The following is a 19,268-nucleotide window of genomic DNA, read 5'->3' as shown; positions in this document are numbered from 1 at the left end:
TCGGACCTCATTTCTGTAGGATTTGGATATTCGAATTTTTGTACTGAAAAGTACTCGAATATCTGCGAATACTCGGACCCAAACCTCTATTCTCGATAAAAATTCCATTTTCAGCTAAAATATCCGAACTTGAATCCAATTCAAAACCCATCAATGCTTTATTTTTTAGATTAGAAGAAACCTTAAGGGTATATGTGTTATAATATTGATAAAAAAAAAACAGAGGCATGTTATTTCCCCATCTATGCTGATAAAACTCGAACCGGACCCGAAAATACGCACAATCCTACTTGCGAAACCCGAACTCGAATCTAGATTCCCCATACATGAGAAAATGATGTAAAAAACAGATATCATTAGATATAAGTATTTAGATGAGTGTGAAACAGATTGGTTGAGCGTTTAGTTTGTTTCTCAGACTTTTGTATAAAATACGTAACTTTTACAACAATAAACGCAATACACAAATTTCTAAGTGTTTTGTCTCTTCCCATTTTTCTGGTTTTTTTGGATATAAAATGATATCTACTTGGTAACAAAAAATATCCTCTATAACTTAAACTATCACGAAAAGCAAAGGATAGAGTATATGGCAGGGAATTGATACTTGTGATGTGTAAAATTATTACTAGGTAACATTAACCTATTGTAGTTCTTAATTATATATAATTTATCTTTTCTGTATATAGAAATAGAATATTAAAGAAAAGCCCACTGAGTATTTTTTAGGGTTTTCCAAGAGAATCAAAAGCCCAAGTAATGTAAAAGGGCGAAAATGGGCCCATTTAGGAATTGGAATTTTGAAGAGAGCATTTCCATTTTGATTAAATAAAAAATATCTGTCTTGGTTTCAGCTCTTTGATTAATTTATGATTTATGGAGCGAGTGATTCAGATTGATGATAATCGATCTCAGATTCCTCTAGAGAGAAATGAAGGGAGTGACGGACATTGATTGACCTGGTTCGCTTCGACGACCATCTCTCTCAATCGTCCTGATCCTCATCGTGGTTCACCTTCGCTGATCCAATCGTTCTGCACGGCTGCGGCGGCGGCGCGTCGACTACAAACGCCGACGACATCTCCATCTGGCAAACCCTAACCGCTCCTATCAGTCTCTCCGGCAGCTCCTCCTCTGTCTGCGACTCCGCTACAAACCCCATGTCGATCGTCACGCTCGTCACGTACCCTAAAGCGAGCCGCAGAATCGCCGTCGCGATCGCCGAGCTGCTAATGTCGACGTCGATCTCCAAGTAATTTGGTCCTCTGTGGTAATTGCACGTCAAGGCCTTGCCTAGGAGGCACGCGCTGTAGTTTCCCACCGCCGCTTTCACTACCCAAGGTCCCTTCGCGATCCGATTCACGATTTTGAATCTCTGGTCCCGGAACGAGTCATCGCCGGTGATGAATCGGTGGAGGAGCGAGCCGGAGGGAATCGGATCCTCCGTCGCGAAGTAGAACACCGCACTGTAGTGATCCTTCCCCGGAACCTGGAGATTAACGGCGAAGATGAAACTCTTCATGGATAGTCCTCGGGATTGGGCCTTCCTGAGCGCGTGAGCTACACGGTTATCGGGACGAGCGAGTACGTTGTCGAGTTTGGTGCTGGACTTGAGCCAGTCGACGCCGGCGGGAGAGAGGAGATACTCGCCGGCGGGAGATTTCTGCTTTTTAGTCAAGTAGTTTTTGGAGCGGAGAGAAAATATATCGCCGGGAGGCGAAGCCCAGCCGTTGGTTCCGGTGTGGAGGTCGACGCGGCGGAGCGATCCGCCGTTGATCGCCTCGGTCATCCACCCCGGCACTGCGGCGGACGCGGAAGGGTCACCAGATCTCGCTGTTTTCGCCGGCGTCTCTGCGGCGTCTCTGCTTGGTCGGGCTCATGGACATGGTTTGGACGGCGACCTTCTCTCTCTCTCCTCAACGACTATGGGTTGGTGCGATATGCGATAAAAAGGAGAAGAGGAAAAGTACCCTCGGTATTTAACGAAATTACGAGGCTGCCCTTCGCTTATCTGGGATTCATGTGCTTTTTCCATTATCAATAATAATCAAGAAATTATCGATTTTAATGGGTGTTGAATTAATTTGGAAAACTGTATTGGTTAACAATTATACGTTCGAAGCTTCCTTATAATATGTAAATATTTTTGGATATTTAAGATTCTGAAATTTATTATTGTTTGTTAAAGAAAACATAAGGTTATAGCAAGTACCCAAGGCGGAAGGGCAAATACGGTAGTCGGTCATTAAAGGAACAATATTTTTTTTAATTGGATTTTTACTTTTCACCAAGAAAGTTGCAAGCAACGTAAAAAGTAAGAAAAAGACTTACCGTCTTTAGATAACTTGATTATTTTTAGATAATAAGTAGATAGAAAGAAGGCGGGTTTCGAAAAAAACAAGTAATTTCTTCATGGCATTTATCTTATTTTTAGATGGAAGGATCGGCGGTCAATGACCTGTCGTCATCTTCGAGCACTGACTTTTCAAAACAAACAGATGGATTTATGACAATTTTACAATAATTAATTGAATAGTTTATAAAAGGAATCGCATTTTAATATAATATTTGGGTTCCCTAAACCGGAATTAAAGATACGGCGAGTATTTCCAACAAAATAAAAAATATAAGTGTCACGCCCACCGCAAAGGAAGAACATCTCCCTCGGCGGCACAGTTGTGTTTTGACTAGACGCCTTAGTTTAAATGCTCTTGAACTTTATAGGATATATATATTGTCCTATCACTCGATGTCTTTATATATATATATATATATATATATATATATTTGGTGGGTATTTCTTTTCTTTTTTTAGAATATCGTATTAACATAGTCTATCCGTTTTAAAATAATTGTTGTTTTAGATTATTTAACATTTCAAAATAATTATTGTTTTAGATTATTTCACATTTTTTAAGAGAAAAAGTTACATATACCTTTATTTAATAATAAAAACAATGTTATCATTAATATTTTATTGAAATCTGATAGGGATAAAATTGGAAACTATTGTAAAAAAAATATCTTGAAAATGTAGAATGACATGAAAAATAATCTAAAATTATAAATATTTTGAAATGGAAGGAATAAAATTAATATTTTAAGAAGTTGGGGCAGTTAATGGGGGCAATTGCAAAAATGCCTTTAAATGATACATTGAGTTTCAACCAATACCCTCCTTTTCAAGAAAAAAAAAAGACATCATATTTACCCTTATAAATATACATTTCCAATAATACCCTTTACTTTTTATTTAATATAATTATATAAAATAAGTTTTTTTCTCTCTCCTCACTGTTGTTCTCTCTCCTTCCTCACTCCTTCTCTCTCCTCTCTTACGTTTTCTCTCAATTTACGCTTTCTCTCTTCAAATCTTCTCTCCCCCATATGATTTCTTGGTTAATTAATTACAAAAAATAAGTAAAATCTCCAAAAATTTTATCTATTAAACAAAAATCTCGATAATAGACAATTTTTCCTTCCAAAATCTGATATCTATTTTGGGTATTTAGGGTTTATTACGTTTTTATCTTTATATTTGATCCAAATGATATAAATGAATAAAATGAAACATATATTAGTAATACGTAGTATTATATAAACATAAATGAGTTAAATACCCATTACTATGATTCACACAGCCAAACTGATCATATTAATATGTTCATAGTGGAGAAATGATAAATTCATGAAATTCGTGAGGGTGCGACGAGTTTGACGAGTTTAACGGGTCTGACGAGTTTGACGGTGCGACGAGTCAAACTGGTCAAATGATTGTCTAAATTAAATTTTGAAGGTTCAACATGGTATATAGGGGCTATTATGACGTATTTAACGTGTTTTTGTTTTTCGTAAATCATGAGAGAAAATAATATATTCTACCCTAAGCCAATGTGTTACAAAAAGTGTAATAGAACTTTGGGAATTCATTTGGGAGAATATGGATAGTAAAAAAAATAAGATGGTATATTTAGAGAGTTGCGATTATTTTTTATATATGAAAGTTGTTATATGTGGTGTTTATTAACATGTTCATAGTGTGAAAATGATAAATTTGCGAAATTCGTGAGGGTGCGACGAGTTTGACGAGTTTGACGGAGCGATGAGTTTGACGGTGCGACGAGTCAAACTGGTCAAATGATGATCTAAATTAAATTTCGAAGGGTCAACACGGTATATAGGGCTATTATGACGTATTTAACGTGTTTTTATTTTTCGTAAATCATGAGAGAAAATAATATATTCTACCCTAAGCCAATGTGTTACAAAAGGTGTACTAGAACTTTGGGGTTTCATTTGGGAGAATATGGATAGTAAAAAAAAATAAGTTGGTAAATTTAGAGAGCTGCGATTATTTTTTATATATGAAAGTTGTTATATGTGGTGTTTATTAACATGTTTATAGTGTGAAAATGATAAATTTGCGAAACTCGTGAGGGTGCGACGAGTTTGACGAGTTTGATGGAGCGACGAGTTTGACGGTGCGACAAGTCAAACTGGTCAAATGATGGTCTAAATTAAATTTCGAAGGTTCAACACAGTATATAGGGGCTATTATGACGTATTTAACGTGTTTTTGTTTTTCGTAAATCATGAGAGAAAATAATATATTCTACCCTAAGCTAATGTGTTACAAAATGTGTACTAGAACTTTGGGGTTTCATTTGGGAGAACATAGATAGTAAAAAAATATGGTGGTAAATTTAGAGAGCTGCGATTATTTTTTATTTATGAAAGTTGTTATATGTGGTGTTTATTAACATGTTCATAGTGTGAAAATGATAAATTTGCGAAATTCGTGAGGGTGCGACGAGTTTGACGAGTTTGACGGAGCGACGAGTTTGACGGTGCGACGAGTCAAACTGGTCAAATGATGGTCTAAATTAAATTTCGAAGGTTCAACACGGTATATAGGGGCTATTATGACGTATTTAACGTGTTTTTGTTTTTCGTAAATCATGAGAGAAAATAATATATTCTACCCTAAGCCAATGTGTTACGAAAGGTGTACTAGAACTTTGGGGTTTCATTTGAGAGAATATGGATAGTAAAAAAAATAAGTTGGTAAATTTAGAGAGCTGCGATTATTTTTTATATATGAAAGTTGTTATATGTGGTGTTTATTAACATGTTCATAGTGTAAAAATGATAAATTTGCGAAATTCGTGAGGGTGCGACGAGTTTGACGAGTTTGACGGAGCGACGAGTTTGATGGTGCGACGAGTCAAACTGGTCAAATGATGGTCTAAATTAAATTTCGAAGGTTCAACACGGTATATAGGGACTATTATGATGTAGTTAACGTGTTTTTGTTTTTCGTAAATCATGAGAGAAAATAATATATTCCACCCTAAGCTAATGTGTTACAAAAGGTGTACTAGAACTTTGAGGTTTCATTTGGGAGAACATGGATAGTAAAAAAAATATGGTGGTAAATTTAGAGGGCTGCGATTATTTTTTATTTATGAAAATTGTCATATGTGGTGTTTATTAACATGTTCATAGTGTGAAAATGATAAATTTGCGAAATTCGTGAGGGTGCGACGAGTTTGACGAGTTTGACGCAGCGACGAGTTTGACGGTGTGACGAGTCAAACTGGTCAAATGATGGTCTAAATTAAATTTCGTTTGGAAAAATATGCATTGTAAAAAAAATAAAGTGATAAATTTATAGAGTTACGATTATTTGATACTTATGAAAGTTGTTATCTTTTGTTAATTATAATTCAAGTAAAAAAAATATCTTCTACCCTATACTAATGTATTACAAAAGATAAAATGTTTACACTTTAAAATGTGTTATTTGTAACTTAAGATAAAATATGTTAAACATGCATTGTCACTTTCAAACATGGTGTAAATAGTTTTTTTGAGAGAACATGCATTGTCAAAAGATAAATGCGTTAAAATTAGAGAGATATGATTATTTTTAATTTAAGATATTTATTATATGGGATGATTAATCAATATGTTTACAGTTTGAAAGTGATAAAATCGCAAAATTCAATATGGTACGACTAGTTTGACGGGTCTGACGGTGCGACGAGTTTGACGATGCGATGATTTATGAAAAAAAAATGTTAATCTAAATTAAGTTTTGAAAGTTCAATTTGGTGTATAAAGTTTTGACCCAATTAAATACATATGATTAAAATTATACTCGTAGAGTAAACATGATTAAGTATAATTTATTAAAAAAAGTATCACTGAGAGCTTGATAAATGTCCTTTAAATCATATACAAATAGAACTTACAAAAATAAATTAAACAATCATTGTTAGTTTTGTTTGACTAGTGTGACTAATTTGACTAATTTTATCACACTAGTCAAACTCGTCAAACTGGCCATGTCTTTCAAATGCGATCAGTGTGACTAATATGATCACTTGACTTTTTAACCAGTTTGACTAATGTGATCATGTGACCATTCACTAATATGACCATTTTGACCACTTTTATCAGATTAGTCAAATGAATCACACAATTCAAGTCGACCAATATTGCCCACTTGATTTCTTGACCAAATTGATTAGTCTGATCGTGTGACCATTTCGCTAGAATAACCAGTTGAAGGGTGTGACCACTTCACTGGTATGAGCACTTGACGAATGTGACACTTTTAACCAGATTTATCAGACTAGTCAAACTGGTCACACCATTCAAGTGCGACTAGTATGATTAGTATGACCATTTAACTTTCATATGAATCGTCTTTTGTGAAAAATATTGCTTTAACTGAAATCCTAATTTTTTTTTATCTATACAACTTGAATAATATGATCAATTTGACTTGTTTTATCTTCTTTTATTGTTTACCCAGATGCACACACATAAGATTCTAAAAAAAATATCCACCTTTCTTGGTAAATTCAAATGAGTACGCAAAAGGAGTCAGAAACAATGAAGACGAAGCTATTTTGAAGTGAAGACGGTTTTACAAGAAGAAATTGCATAAAAAATTACCAAATAAATCGTACCATTAGAGAGAAATAGAGGAAAATTTACCGAAGAAGAAGTTGCAGAAGAAAACGAAGAAGAAGATGGAGAGTTTTAAAAAAAATTTTATTTCTTCTTCCTTTTTTTTATTCACTCAGATTTTGCCTGTCTTTTTTTTAATGATAACAATGTTTTCCTTCTTTTTACTCTTTCTTCATAGAATTTTGACACGTGTTCCATTTTTTAAGGGTAACAATGTCTTTTCAATATTTTTCAGATTTTTTTAAAAACTCTAGGATTACAAGGGTATGGGTTGAAGTCTCTAGTACATTTAAAGGTATATTTGTAATATCCCCAGTTAATGTGATGTATTTAAGAAAAACGGAGATGGGGGATTTTTTTTTGGATGGTAGCGGTGTTGGTTTGACTGTTAAGACACGACAAAAGAGAGAGACGTTGTGGGTCGAATCAAACAGCCTATCGCTGGGTACGGGCGTTGCCCTCTTCCATTCATATATATATAATATATACACCACTCTATCCCCAAAACTAAAACGAGCCACAAAATTTTGGTCGAGAAAACGCACATGGTTTTAGATATTCGCACGAGAACGAGTTTAAATTCCCATATTTAGGTGTAGATTCGGACCAAATTGAACAACATTAATAATTTTTTCTATCTACGCCTCGGTTGGTGTTGTCTCTCCCTCGTCTGGCTGGCTCGATTTCCCCATCTCGTCCTCGTCCCAACCCTGACCCTATACGAATATTAGATACCTACGGATATGCGAAACTCGAATATGTGTCGATGATGGCTTCGAGAATGGATATTTCCAAATTCTCGGGTATTTGATCCGTGTCTAAACCCTACCGAAATTGATGATTAACCTCCGAAACAAAATAACAGAATTATGACAGACCTTTGCTTGGGCTTCTATTGGACTCTGTTCGTAAATCCATCACCTGTCCTTGCAAGCACAGAGTTGTCTATCAAGTATCAATTACCGCCGAATGAATCTTCTTTTCCACTGATTAGAAACTATATCAGTTCACTTGGTTATCTCCAATGCCACCAAACGGAATCAGGAGTTTCCTCCCACACGAAATGCCCTCTTATAAAACACCCCTCTTGACCCTTTTCAAGGAAAAATACTTCCTTTCTCTCTTCTCCTATCACTCTTCAGCCCAATCAACAATCCTTTTGGCTCACTCCTTGAGCCTAAAGCTATAGAAAAGCTCACCGTAGCATTTCCTCCAAAAAAAAAATAAAGCCATACCTAAACCACTAGAGCGATTCAGACTAACATAGATTTGGTTTAGATCAAGACAGTCTCAAGATACTTGAAAAGAGTTCTTAGTCATCAAGGTCATGGCTCTACCACATACAGCTTGCAAACAGACCCTTTGAGAGAAACTTTAAATGTTAGTCAATACCTTTCCCCCCATCCAATCCGATATAAATCTCATCTTGAATCTGCATCTTTTTCAACAATATTTTCAACTACAACTTTTCCATATCACTCTTGTCATTGGGATTAAATGCTATCTTCAGGTCACCACACATGTATTCAAGAATTTACAATCTCATCTCTGGCAGCACCAAAGCTCCAACCCAAGAACCAGATCTGCTCACAAGAAATATAAAGCGTCAGGGTGGTGACGGAACACAGGGTCATGTATTTAGGCAGCAAAATCTATCGTACAGCTCAAGATACCATAGCAACAAAGACCAAGAAACTATATTTTCAATTACAAGACAAATGGAGGAAAAAGGAACTAAAAGATGGGAATATACATGCCATAGAGGACATTGCCAGTGTTGTGGGTCTTGTGACACCCGCAATACTGGCAAAATCCAACCCTAAGTCTAAGATTTGATAAGATTTTGTTAACTTCTTACAGATTCAGCAAGTTCTGCATATTTCATTAAAATGTTACGTTTTTCCAGTCGCTTTCTAGCAGTTTTCGGTCAGATCTCAACCAGAAATCTACTCTTATATATCTTCATATCATCACAAAGAGTCTGCAACTGCAAGTGCTGTTCAAACTTTAAAGGAACATTAACTAAATCGTCGAACATTATATTTCACCATACTAATGTGATAGACATCAATTTAGAATACTGGAAGGCCTTTACATGGTCTTCCACATGCATGCCCATAAAAAGACACCAATGTGGACAATTTTGCAAGCCCAAAGAAAAAAGAACACAGCATTCATGAGCAAGAACTCAATTCAGCCATTAAGCACCCACAAGAAAAACTAGGTTTTTGCTCAAACACATTGGAAATGAAGAGACAACAGAAAAATACTCTCTGAAGGATAGGGATTAGGGAGAAGTCTCAGTTGGAGAAGCGAACTACTGAATGGATACACCAACGAACTATATTTTCAATCACACAGATGAATACACTTTTCTGACTTGGCGAGCACAGGAAGGGATTCATCAAATTATCCAAGTCATCCAAACCATTGATCGCTCAGAACAATGCTCGTACTTGCAACACCAGATCCGCAGTAACAGCCGATCAATTAGCGAATCGCGTAAAGAAAACTCATCGTTCCGAACACGAACCTGATGGACTAATCCTCAGTGAGACTTTCGTCTCTGAGGCTGACGATCAGTGGCCAATCTGTAAATCCAGTAAACCTGCGAATCAGAAAACAAGAGATCAAATGATCCATATTGCGAAAACAAAACGAAGACGAACAAAGATCATTATGAACACGATGAGATCACGTAAAGTACCATAGCGATGACATGAGCTGCGGCGAGAAGAACCACCAAAGCCGGTACCAGATCTAGAAACCACGGCCGCGATTGCTGTTCCTTCGTCATTGTTGAAGAAATTGAGAAACCGCTTCTCACTCTAGACGGGTTGGAAGGATCTGGGCGGGTCGAATCTAAACCGTAATTGCTCCTCCGGTGACGAGAAGCAACGAACAGTGACAGAAACTCGTCAAGTCAACTGTTGAGCAAAACTCCTCCCGAGAGAAAACAACCTCTTGTTTGGAAATAGGATTTAACTTATCCCTTTTCAAGTTAAGTTAAAACAATCGCCCGACCCGGCCCGGACCGACCCGACACTGTTGCCTCGGCGTATGACACGTGACAAAAACGTGGCAACTTCTTCTCGCACCTTCGGATTCGGATGCTCAGACCTCCGAAAACAGGTCTCGGTGGCGCATTTTAGCAAACAGTTGCTGCGCAGAAGTTTTCACTGTCGAACGGCCGGGCTATGGGATTCTCGTACACTGTTCGATCGATGGAATTGTCGTGCTCGTCTTCTTAGCCGATGAGGAATGTCTTTGCAGCCCTCCGCCATCACCGTCAGGTCTCGCTGCTCCAGAGAAGTACGATTTTCTCTGTGATCTCGCATTTGATTATCGACGGCTATTCCGTTTGTATTTTTCGGGAAACTGAAAGAAGCGCGTGTGAATAGTTTCCGGGTTGAGTTTCTGGGTTTTCGATTCGATGACATACAAGCGCGGAAACGCGATTATCATACAATGATTCTCAAGAGATTTTAGCGGGAGCAAGGGATGTTATTTTATGAATTTTTGGAAACATGAAATTCCGTGAAATTGCAGTGTATTCGGAGGGTTAAATGCATAATCCGGCATTGGGTCTGTAACCTTTGCTTTTATACCTCCGTCGTTGCCCAATGCTCAGCCTCAATGAAGTCATAGTTGTAATCCTTGCTAAGATCAACTCATTGTCGTTGGTTGATAGACAAAGCGTGTGTTCATTTTGTTGCAGACGGAATTCATTTCGTTTGATTTGTTTTGGAAAATGATTTTTATATTGATGAAAGTTGTTGCAGCTTCACGGAATGGAAATGCTTGTAAATCCATCTTGTGGGACTATATGCTGTTGCAACGAAAGGGTTTCGAGCTCTCAGGAAAGATTGATTCTTGGTTTTCGCCGTTTTCCTTGCAACACAGAGGGTAAATTCACCGACAACTTAGGTAATTTGTGAGTACAACTTACCTAGGATTCTCAAGATGCTTTACCGGGCCTTTGATTTCAGGTATTCTACTGGATTCACCAGCGTTCATGGTGGAAGGCCTACGGCAGATTATGCGAAGTTGCGGAGAGAGTCTCTTGAAAGTGAATTTGGTCAAGCTCTTGGAACATATAAATCAAAAAGCTTTTCTGCAGTCTATCGTTTTGGCCCGTTTCTGGCATTATATAGAGCTGCAATCATTTCGTTCCATGTGGTGAAGCTAACCTTTTGGCAGTTGTTTGTTCGGGACACGAGGAAACGAGCTGGCAAGGTCTGCTTGCATTTTCAACAGACCCAGAACCTTTGATGCTCTGATGCTTGCTTGATTAGTTAAATTGAGAAGTCCTTTTTGGAATCAATATTTAACTTGGGGCATTTGTCGTTGAACTTTGGATGCAGTTCCGTGAAACCCTCATCAGCCTGGGGCCGTTCTACATTAAGGCACGTCAATTGTTTCTCTGCAATTTTAGGATTCCTCCTACTACACTTCAGTCTTTTAATGAATCCTCGTGCAGAACTCACCATTAACTTGTTGTTGGGCTTCAGCTTGGACAGGCTCTGAGCACGAGACCTGATATATTGCCCTCTGTTTATTGCCAGGAGCTTGCAAAGTTACAGGTCTGTATTTTTTCCTTTTGTTAAGAATACCTATACTGTTGTATGCTTAATATTTTAACCTGACAATTACATTTTCTTGATGATCCTAGGATCAAATTCCTCCATTTCCAACTCATGTTGCTATGCGATCCATTGAAGAACAGCTGGGTGCTCCTGTTTCAAAACTTTTTGCTGATATCAGTCCTAAGCCTATTGCAGCTGCATCTTTAGGCCAGGTATACAAAGGTTAGAGAACGTTTTCCTGTGGTTTGCTTTTGTATCCTTTTTTGTTTCTATTCAAGTGCTTCCTATCATCTCTTTCTGGGTTCTCAGAGGAGATTCCTAGCAGCTAAACATTTCCATGTGTTTCTTCAAACATTGCAGCTCATCTGCATTCTGGACAGTTGGTAGCGGTTAAGGTTCAGAGGCCTGGAATGTCACTTTCACTAACACGTGATGCCCTCTTATTCCATATGATCGGGGGACAATTGAAGCGATTTGCAAAGGCTCGGAAGGATCTGTTGGTAGCAGTAAACGAGATGGTGATTCATTTTACCTGAAATGTTCTTCTACCTTCGTTTTGTTTACAGAGAGTGTGCAGGCTTTTGAACCTATTCATGTCCCTCTTGGACGAACAGGTCAGACATATGTTTGATGAAATAGATTACATCCTAGAGGCCAAAAACGCAGAAAGATTTTCTACTCTTTACTGTTGTGACTCACGTAAGTTTACTAGTTCCAGTTGTGTGGCACTCAATCATAATATGATTCTAATTCCGTGACATATCCTTCCTTATGTTATGGAGTTCATACTTAACTGGCAGGGAGTGACAAGACCCACCATCTGACTGGAGCTAGGAATACGTTTAGCACTGAGAAAACAGATAACATTAAAGTCCCTAAGATTTATTGGGATTTCACACGCAGAGCTGTGCTAACAATGGAGTGGATCGATGGCATAAAACTTACGGATGAAATAAATCTGAAAAGGGCCTATCTTGACAGACGGGAATTGATCGACCAGGTAATTAGCAAATTGATGAGTACCTTACTTATACTAGGTTGATATCCTCAGAAAAGTACATTGATAAAACTGAATAGCGATGCGGAAAGTTCTGCCCAGATTCCTATAACAAACCCTTGCATTTTAAATCAAGTTCTTCTGCTGTTTGTTCTCGGTATTACATTCACCGATGAGATCCACATATTTTTATACTTTACAGGGTTTGTATTGTTCACTAAGGCAACTTCTTGAGGTTGGATTCTTTCATGCTGATCCACACCCTGGGAACCTTGTTGCTACTGACAAAGGGTCTCTTGTTTATTTTGACTTCGGAATGATGGGAGATATTCCACGCCATTATCGTGTGGGACTTATTCAAATTGTAAGCTCTACTTATATCCTTTCTTCTCTTCTCCTTGTATTACGCCTGTAGTCATTCTGGCTTTTATCCTTGTTTCTTCCATTTAAAATATAAATTGCACAATTACATCATATACTCAAGGAGCCGTGTCTTGTTGCATATTGTCATATAAATTGCAAAACTACCTCACTACTTTCTCTTTTTTAATAAGTCCTTGATGTGTTTACAGCTGGTGCACTTTGTTAACCGTGACTCACTGAGTTTGGCGAACGATTTCCTTTCTTTGGGATTTATACCCGAAGGGGTCGATATTCAAGCAGTTTCAAATGCTTTGCGTGCTTCATTTGGTTCTAGTAACAGACAATCACAAGATTTCCAGGTATGCCCAATTCGTCACTCTGAAATGAGAGTAGTAAACATTATTCGTGCAATATATTGTATCATGTGGAAAGATTTATAAGAAATTCACAATCTATCACTCCTGCTGACTTTCTGGCTTATGAGCTGAAATTTATTTGCGAAATATGTGGATCCCTGAAAAACAATGGTATTGAATTCACCAGCGTTTATGGTTTCTTTTTATTTTCTAAATAATTACAGACTAAAATGACTTCTTTGTACTTATGCTCTAAGAATCCTGAAACGTGGAAACATGTGATAAGGCAAACAGTAGTAATCAATAATTGTAGAGTCCTTAGTTAATTGATTTCTATTAGAATGATGAATCTCACCTCGGGAGGAAGGGACGGTTAATACAATACAATGGTTGTGACCGAACTCTGTCTAATGGTCATTACTTTATCTTGTCCTATCACTCGATGTCTTTGCTTTCCATAAGCCAGGGTGTGATGGAGCAATTATATGATGTTATGTACGAGTTCAACTTCTCTCTGCCCCCCGATTATGCGTTGGTCATAAGAGCTCTCGGCTCGTTGGAAGGCACGGCAAAGGTTCTCGATCCCGACTTTAAGGTGATCGAGAGTGCTTACCCCTTCGTTGTCGGGAGGCTCTTGGCTGACCCTAGCCCTGATATGAGGAAAATACTGAGGGAGCTCCTCATCTGTAACGATGGGTCGATAAGGTGGAACCGGCTTGAACGCCTGGTAAGTGCTCCTTCTACACGCAAGAGCATCTTTTAGATAAATTTTCTTATGAATTACATATAACTAAAACTGCATTTCATTAAAGAAAAGATTGAACTTATATATATACACACAATCACGTGTAATCATCACTTGCCAACGACAATGTACATAAAAGATTCACGTGTACATAAAAGATCGAACTTTTATGCATGAATATCAAGGGCTTCTACTCTCTTTCAGGTAGCGGCAATATCTGAACAGGCGTCTAAGCCGTCTGAAGAGCCAGCAGCCGACAAAGCTAGAGCTCATAAGAAAACCTCGGATCTGAAATCTTTCGACATGGGTTCTGTTGTTTCCGCCACTGAAGATCTGTTACTGTTCATACTGTCTGAGAAAGGTCAAAGAGTTCGAGTCTTCCTTCTTCAGGACATAATCAGGGTGGCTGATATCTTCCTGGAAGACGAGGTGCTTGGTCGGATCTTGAACCCGACGTTCGACCCCATGAACATGCAAGAACTTAAGGTATCTTTTTGTGACTGATAACTAACGACGGTCCCAAGTCGTGTATCCTAAAGATTTGGGTGCATAATTTAATTTGATATCCGTACTTGTAACCCGAGAATTTCGGGTATGTGCGGATATCCAAATCCAAAAATTATTTAAAGAACAAATTCTTAAAAAGGTGCACAATACAAGTTATCATGGTTGGTTGTCTGAAAAATTCATGGTATCTGAATCCGTCCCCCAAAGCAAAAAGATAAATATCAGAATTTATAATGGTACATATATGTCATCACCAAATATACACGGCTATCTATCCGTGACCGATGTTTAAATATCTGTACCCATACCCATACCCATTAGACGGATGGTAAAAAACATACCCGTGAAAAGTTGGTACCCGAAAATCGGGTATCTGAGGTGCAGGTGCTTCCGGTTCCTACACAACACATGTACTGTCTTGTTTTAGATCGATCTGACGATTTTTTCCTCGTCATTTTTTTGAATGGCTGGATTTAGGGTTTTGGGGAGGAAGCGGCAATGGGAAGAGTGGTGAATGGGTTCAGATACTTGAGAGAGGCAGTGAAGCTTGCGCCTGGGATGTGGACAGCCATGCTTCTTCGTGTTTGTGTGAAGCCTCAGTTTCATAGTTATGTTTCCGACATTGTTTCCGCTTTGTTCTCTCACTTCAGCCACAAGTTGCCCCAGACTTGTTGGATCTCTCTCTCCAAATTGCTTCGCGCCAAATTCAAGCAATGAAAATAATTTAATGCTTTCGTCAACTTATGTTCTCTTGAACAAATTTTGACAAACATGGGTTTTTTTTGGGGGGGGGGGTTAGGAATGAAGTTGTAGAAAAATCTTTGATTGCAAGTAATTGTGGAAATTACAGAAAAAAATTCATATATATATATATATATATATATATATATATATATACATGCACACACAGAAAGGACAAAATTACAGAAAACAAAACAGTATGAACACCAGAACATTCGTTAACGTTATTACTACATCCAACACCAAAACAAAAGTGTCGTAATAGCTAGCCCCTTTGTCTTTAGAACGTCGGGACAACGCTGAAACCGCAGTAGATACCGCCGCTGCTTTCAGCGTCTGTCTCGACCTTGGCCCGCTTGGCGAACCTCCCCTTAATCCGAGGTCTCATCTCGGCGTACGCTTTCCTCGAGGCGTACCTTATCGTCTTCTCGAACCTTCGGTTCTTCCTCTTCTCTCTGTACCTCAGAACCCTAGCTTCTCTCTCGGCCGGAGACAGCGGTACCGCCTGCTGGCTTCCCGAACCGCTGTCGTTGTTCCCTGCTCCGCCGCTCAACGTGTTTGCAGCATTTGCAATCGCACAGCCGTCTGGTACCACTCCCACTTCCAAGGATGATGAGGACACCTGAAAAGTTATAACATCCCTTTGTTACTTAAACTTATTTAATCTCGTTTATTCAATTTAAGGAAAAATTTATGGGGATTCAAACTACATGTTTCTTGTGATATTTAGTCATAAATTAATAATGTACTGACAACAAAAAGTGGGTGCCCGCTAGATCTGAACTTGGATTAAACAATGGTTTCCCTTTGTCAGTTTCAGACACGATCATTAAAATCTATCAGTTTTTCCAGAAGGATCGAGAAAAAAGAAAGCCAGATTCTTGGAGGGAGAAATAAAAATCTTCTTGTCCTTTCCCATGGATTTTCTCGGCAACCAAACAGTAACGACCCAGATAGAAAAAGGCAACGTCCAAGAAAAAGCGTAGCTTTTGATCTATATAATAATATTTCCCTTAACGATAGATCCAAAAGTTCATTTTTTATAAGAAAATCAGCAGTTTCATTAGAGATTTTTAGTTAAAAAATCAACACTTTCTCGGATTTCCACTCGGATTTTCTCGGAAAACCAACCAGATCGAAGAAAACAAAAAAAAAAAACTTACGCTTTGGGTGATACAGCTGTAGCCGTAACCATAAGCTTTGGAGCTGCCGCCGGAGAAATCCAACTCGTAGCAGTTCTCGCTCACCGTCGCGACCTGAACTCCGCCGTTCTCCACCGGCACGACGCCGTCGGTGCCAGAGCTATTCTGCTCCTCCGCCTCCATCTTCGGATCCACCGACCCGTAATCCAGATCCAGATACGGATCCGAATCCGAGAAAAGGTACTGACCGGTATCCTCCGCCGCCGCCGTCTTCGGGTTCGGCAGAAGCCACGACGCGGCCTCCTCCTCTTCCTCGCGGCCGCCGGCGTCGCCGTCGAGGTCGGAGAAGTAGCAGTCGTCGAGGAAGTTTACAACGGCGGCGGAGGGCTTGCCGGAGCAGCCTCCGACGACGACATCGAAAAAGGGCGTGACGGGAACGCGCTCGTGGCGGCGAGCGAGTGGGTTGGCGGAGTGGATGTCGCGGTCGCACGTGACGCAGAGAGCGGCCGCGTCGGCCTTGCACGTGACGTAGGAGGGAGCTTGCTCGCACACCTCACAGACCCAAACGCGCGCGTGACGCGACGCGAGCTTGTTCGCCGCGTGGACCTTCGAGTCGCAGTTCACACACAGAAACGCCGCGTCTTGTCGGCAGTATATCGCCGCCGTCGCCGATTTGCATGAGTCGCAGAGTTTCGACGCCATGACCCTCTCTCTCTCTCTCCGTGGCTTGTGAATGGTTTGGTGGTGAATGGTGGTGATGGTGCTATGGCTTCGCATGAGTCGTGTCGAGTAGTCTGTCTATCCAGTGGGGCCAGGAGGATCCAGTAACCTCCAATGATATGTCGACAAGTGGTCAAAGCTTAGCCATATTTATTAACTTATTAAATGGCAAAAAAAAAAAGAGTTTCGCAGTATAAATCCGATGAGAATGAGAGGATAGGTTTTGTTCTTTTTTCTTTGTGTAATAATGGTCTTCGGTATTTTTTTTGAAAATTTTTAAAATGGGATAATATCAAATAATCATAATATAATAAAATTGTCATTTTCAGGAAAAAAAAAATAGACAAACAAAAGTCATCTGTGAAGAAGCATGGGCGTCGTATGCTTTGGACCACCGCATCACGTGACGAATATAATGGACGGTGGGTGGGTCCCAGCTAAACTAATGGGCCCTTTAGTGGGCCACCATGCATCAATTGGTCTACGTTCTGCGGCCTATTAAAAGTAGGCCCAATATTATAGAATGTGATGTTTCGTCGGATTGTGTATTAAAAAAAAGGGGTAAAACCCTAAAAAACCTCCAACTTGCAAAAATATATACAAATAAACCTTCAATTTGAAAAGCTGTCATTCAATCCCCGAACTTGTAACTTATTACTGAATAAAACCTCGAACTTGCAAATTATTTCTCTAATAAACTTTTGACCGGTTTGACCACAATTTCAAACGATCAGAAATCTATGTATTGACGGATTGCTGATGTCATTTTTTAAATTAAAATTGATAATGTGTATAAGGTGACATTAGCAATCCGTTAATACGTGGATTTCCGATCGCCTGAAATTGTGGTCAAACTGGTCAAAGGTTTATTAGAACAATAATTTGCAAGTTCGAGGTTTTATTCAGTGACAAGTTACAAGTTCGGAGATTGAATGATAGTTTTTCAAGTTGAAGGTTTATTTGTATATATTTTTATAAGTTGGAGGTTTTTTAGGGGTTTTACCCTAAAAAAAAGTGTCGTGTAATACTTGACATATTTTTTTCCGTAAAATTTTAAATTTTTTCGTCTACAACAAAAAAAATTAATTAGGAGACAATAAAAAAGTGATCTATTGGATTAATATTAATAACATGATGATTGTCTAATATTTAATGAACAATAAAATATCGTAATTTAATCAAATTCGATATAAAAACTAAATAATTATTATTATTATTATTTTAAAACTAAAGAAATCGAATGAATAAAAAAACACTCAACTTTCAAATTTTGACAAAAAATAAATTTTTTTATTTTATCACATAAATATTAAACTTTTTAAATTTGACAAAACAAAAACTTAATTCTTCTACCATTGTCAAAATAAACAAAATAACTGATGTATCATAAGTAAATACGGACATGTCAGATTATTTTACTTAATTTTTTTTTTACAATCGAAGAAAGTTTATGTATTTTTTTATCACTAAAAAGTTCAGTATTTTTTTATAATCGTAGAAAGCTCATATATTTTTTTGGATAACTTAAAAAATTCTGTGTTTTTTAGACTCATTTAAAAAATTTAATATTTATTTGACAAAATATAAAATTAAATATTTTTTCTGCGAAAGTTCAGTATTTTTTTGGTATTTTTTTATAAAAAATAATCAAAAAGTTGAAAATTCTTTTAAAAATTAAATAAATTTATTAATAAAAGCGAAACCGGATCGAATCTAAATTGAAATAGAACTGTACAAGATTCAATATAATAATTGAAATCCGAAATATCCGGTCTGGATCCGGTTTAAGACCCGGGTCGAGAGACATGGTCTACGTGGCCTCTCTCTTTTCGCCACGTGGATTCAGTCTCCAGCACCAGCACCATTTTTTGACAAGTTTGCTTTGCTCTGTGTTTTTAATCGCATTCGTTCACCAGACCTGGAAATCTTTCTGCAGCCTCAGCGCAAGGTTCGCTCGTCGGTACGTGGAATCGCTTTCGTCGTTTGGAGATACCTCGTGTTCTGCATCGGAAATGATGACTACCATATCGCAGTTTGATCATTACGGATCGTCTCTTCCCCAGATGCGGTGAGTTGTCTCTTCCCATTCCTGTCCGAAGTTGTAATCGCTCCTATTCCATTGTTTTCTAGGCG

General features: G+C 38.3%; 3 protein-coding genes and 1 pseudogene across 4 annotated transcripts; 1 reads left to right on the top strand and 3 right to left on the bottom strand.

Annotated features, from left to right (window-relative positions):
* Window positions 1–699: 699 nt before the first annotated feature.
* Window positions 700–2,149, bottom strand: LOC104803331 (annotated as a pseudogene).
* A 6,125-nt stretch (window positions 2,150–8,274) lies between these two features.
* On the bottom strand, window positions 8,275–9,952 carry LOC104803330. Its single transcript, XM_019201289.1, has 3 exons — window positions 9,686–9,952; window positions 9,512–9,586; window positions 8,275–8,561 (listed from the first exon to the last, which is right to left on the bottom strand). Exons 1-2 carry the CDS (start codon window positions 9,773–9,775, stop codon window positions 9,527–9,529), a joined length of 150 nt encoding a protein of 49 aa, XP_019056834.1. The 5' UTR covers window positions 9,776–9,952; the 3' UTR covers window positions 8,275–8,561; window positions 9,512–9,526.
* A 109-nt stretch (window positions 9,953–10,061) lies between these two features.
* Window positions 10,062–15,276, top strand: LOC104803329 (uncharacterized protein sll0005). 2 transcript variants are annotated; one of them, XM_010527260.2, is made up of 14 exons: window positions 10,062–10,290; window positions 10,761–10,884; window positions 10,968–11,214; window positions 11,343–11,384; window positions 11,490–11,561; window positions 11,651–11,786; window positions 11,925–12,082; window positions 12,179–12,263; window positions 12,365–12,564; window positions 12,764–12,925; window positions 13,134–13,283; window positions 13,747–14,007; window positions 14,230–14,511; window positions 15,010–15,276. In XM_010527260.2, the coding sequence occupies exons 1-14, from the start codon at window positions 10,233–10,235 to the stop codon at window positions 15,247–15,249; spliced, it is 2,217 nt and encodes a 738-aa protein (XP_010525562.1). In that variant the 5' UTR covers window positions 10,062–10,232; the 3' UTR covers window positions 15,250–15,276. The 2 variants fall into 2 exon arrangements, with proteins under 2 accessions (XP_010525562.1, XP_010525561.1); XM_010527259.2 differs by having other exon boundaries at window positions 10,752–10,884.
* Window positions 15,277–15,441: 165 nt separating this feature from the next.
* On the bottom strand, window positions 15,442–17,182 carry LOC104803328 (zinc finger protein CONSTANS-LIKE 4). The gene is made up of 2 exons (XM_010527258.2): window positions 16,437–17,182; window positions 15,442–15,895 (listed from the first exon to the last, which is right to left on the bottom strand). Exons 1-2 carry the CDS (start codon window positions 17,115–17,117, stop codon window positions 15,554–15,556), a joined length of 1,023 nt encoding a protein of 340 aa, XP_010525560.1. The 5' UTR covers window positions 17,118–17,182; the 3' UTR covers window positions 15,442–15,553.
* Between the last annotated feature and the right edge of the window lie 2,086 nt (window positions 17,183–19,268).

This window comes from Tarenaya hassleriana, unplaced genomic scaffold, assembly GCF_000463585.1.
Source record: "Tarenaya hassleriana unplaced genomic scaffold, ASM46358v1 Cleome83, whole genome shotgun sequence".
Classification (NCBI taxonomy): Eukaryota; Viridiplantae; Streptophyta; class Magnoliopsida; order Brassicales; family Cleomaceae; genus Tarenaya; species Tarenaya hassleriana.
Note: the sequence above shows the minus strand (reverse complement) of the source record. Positions and strands in the feature narration are given on the sequence as shown.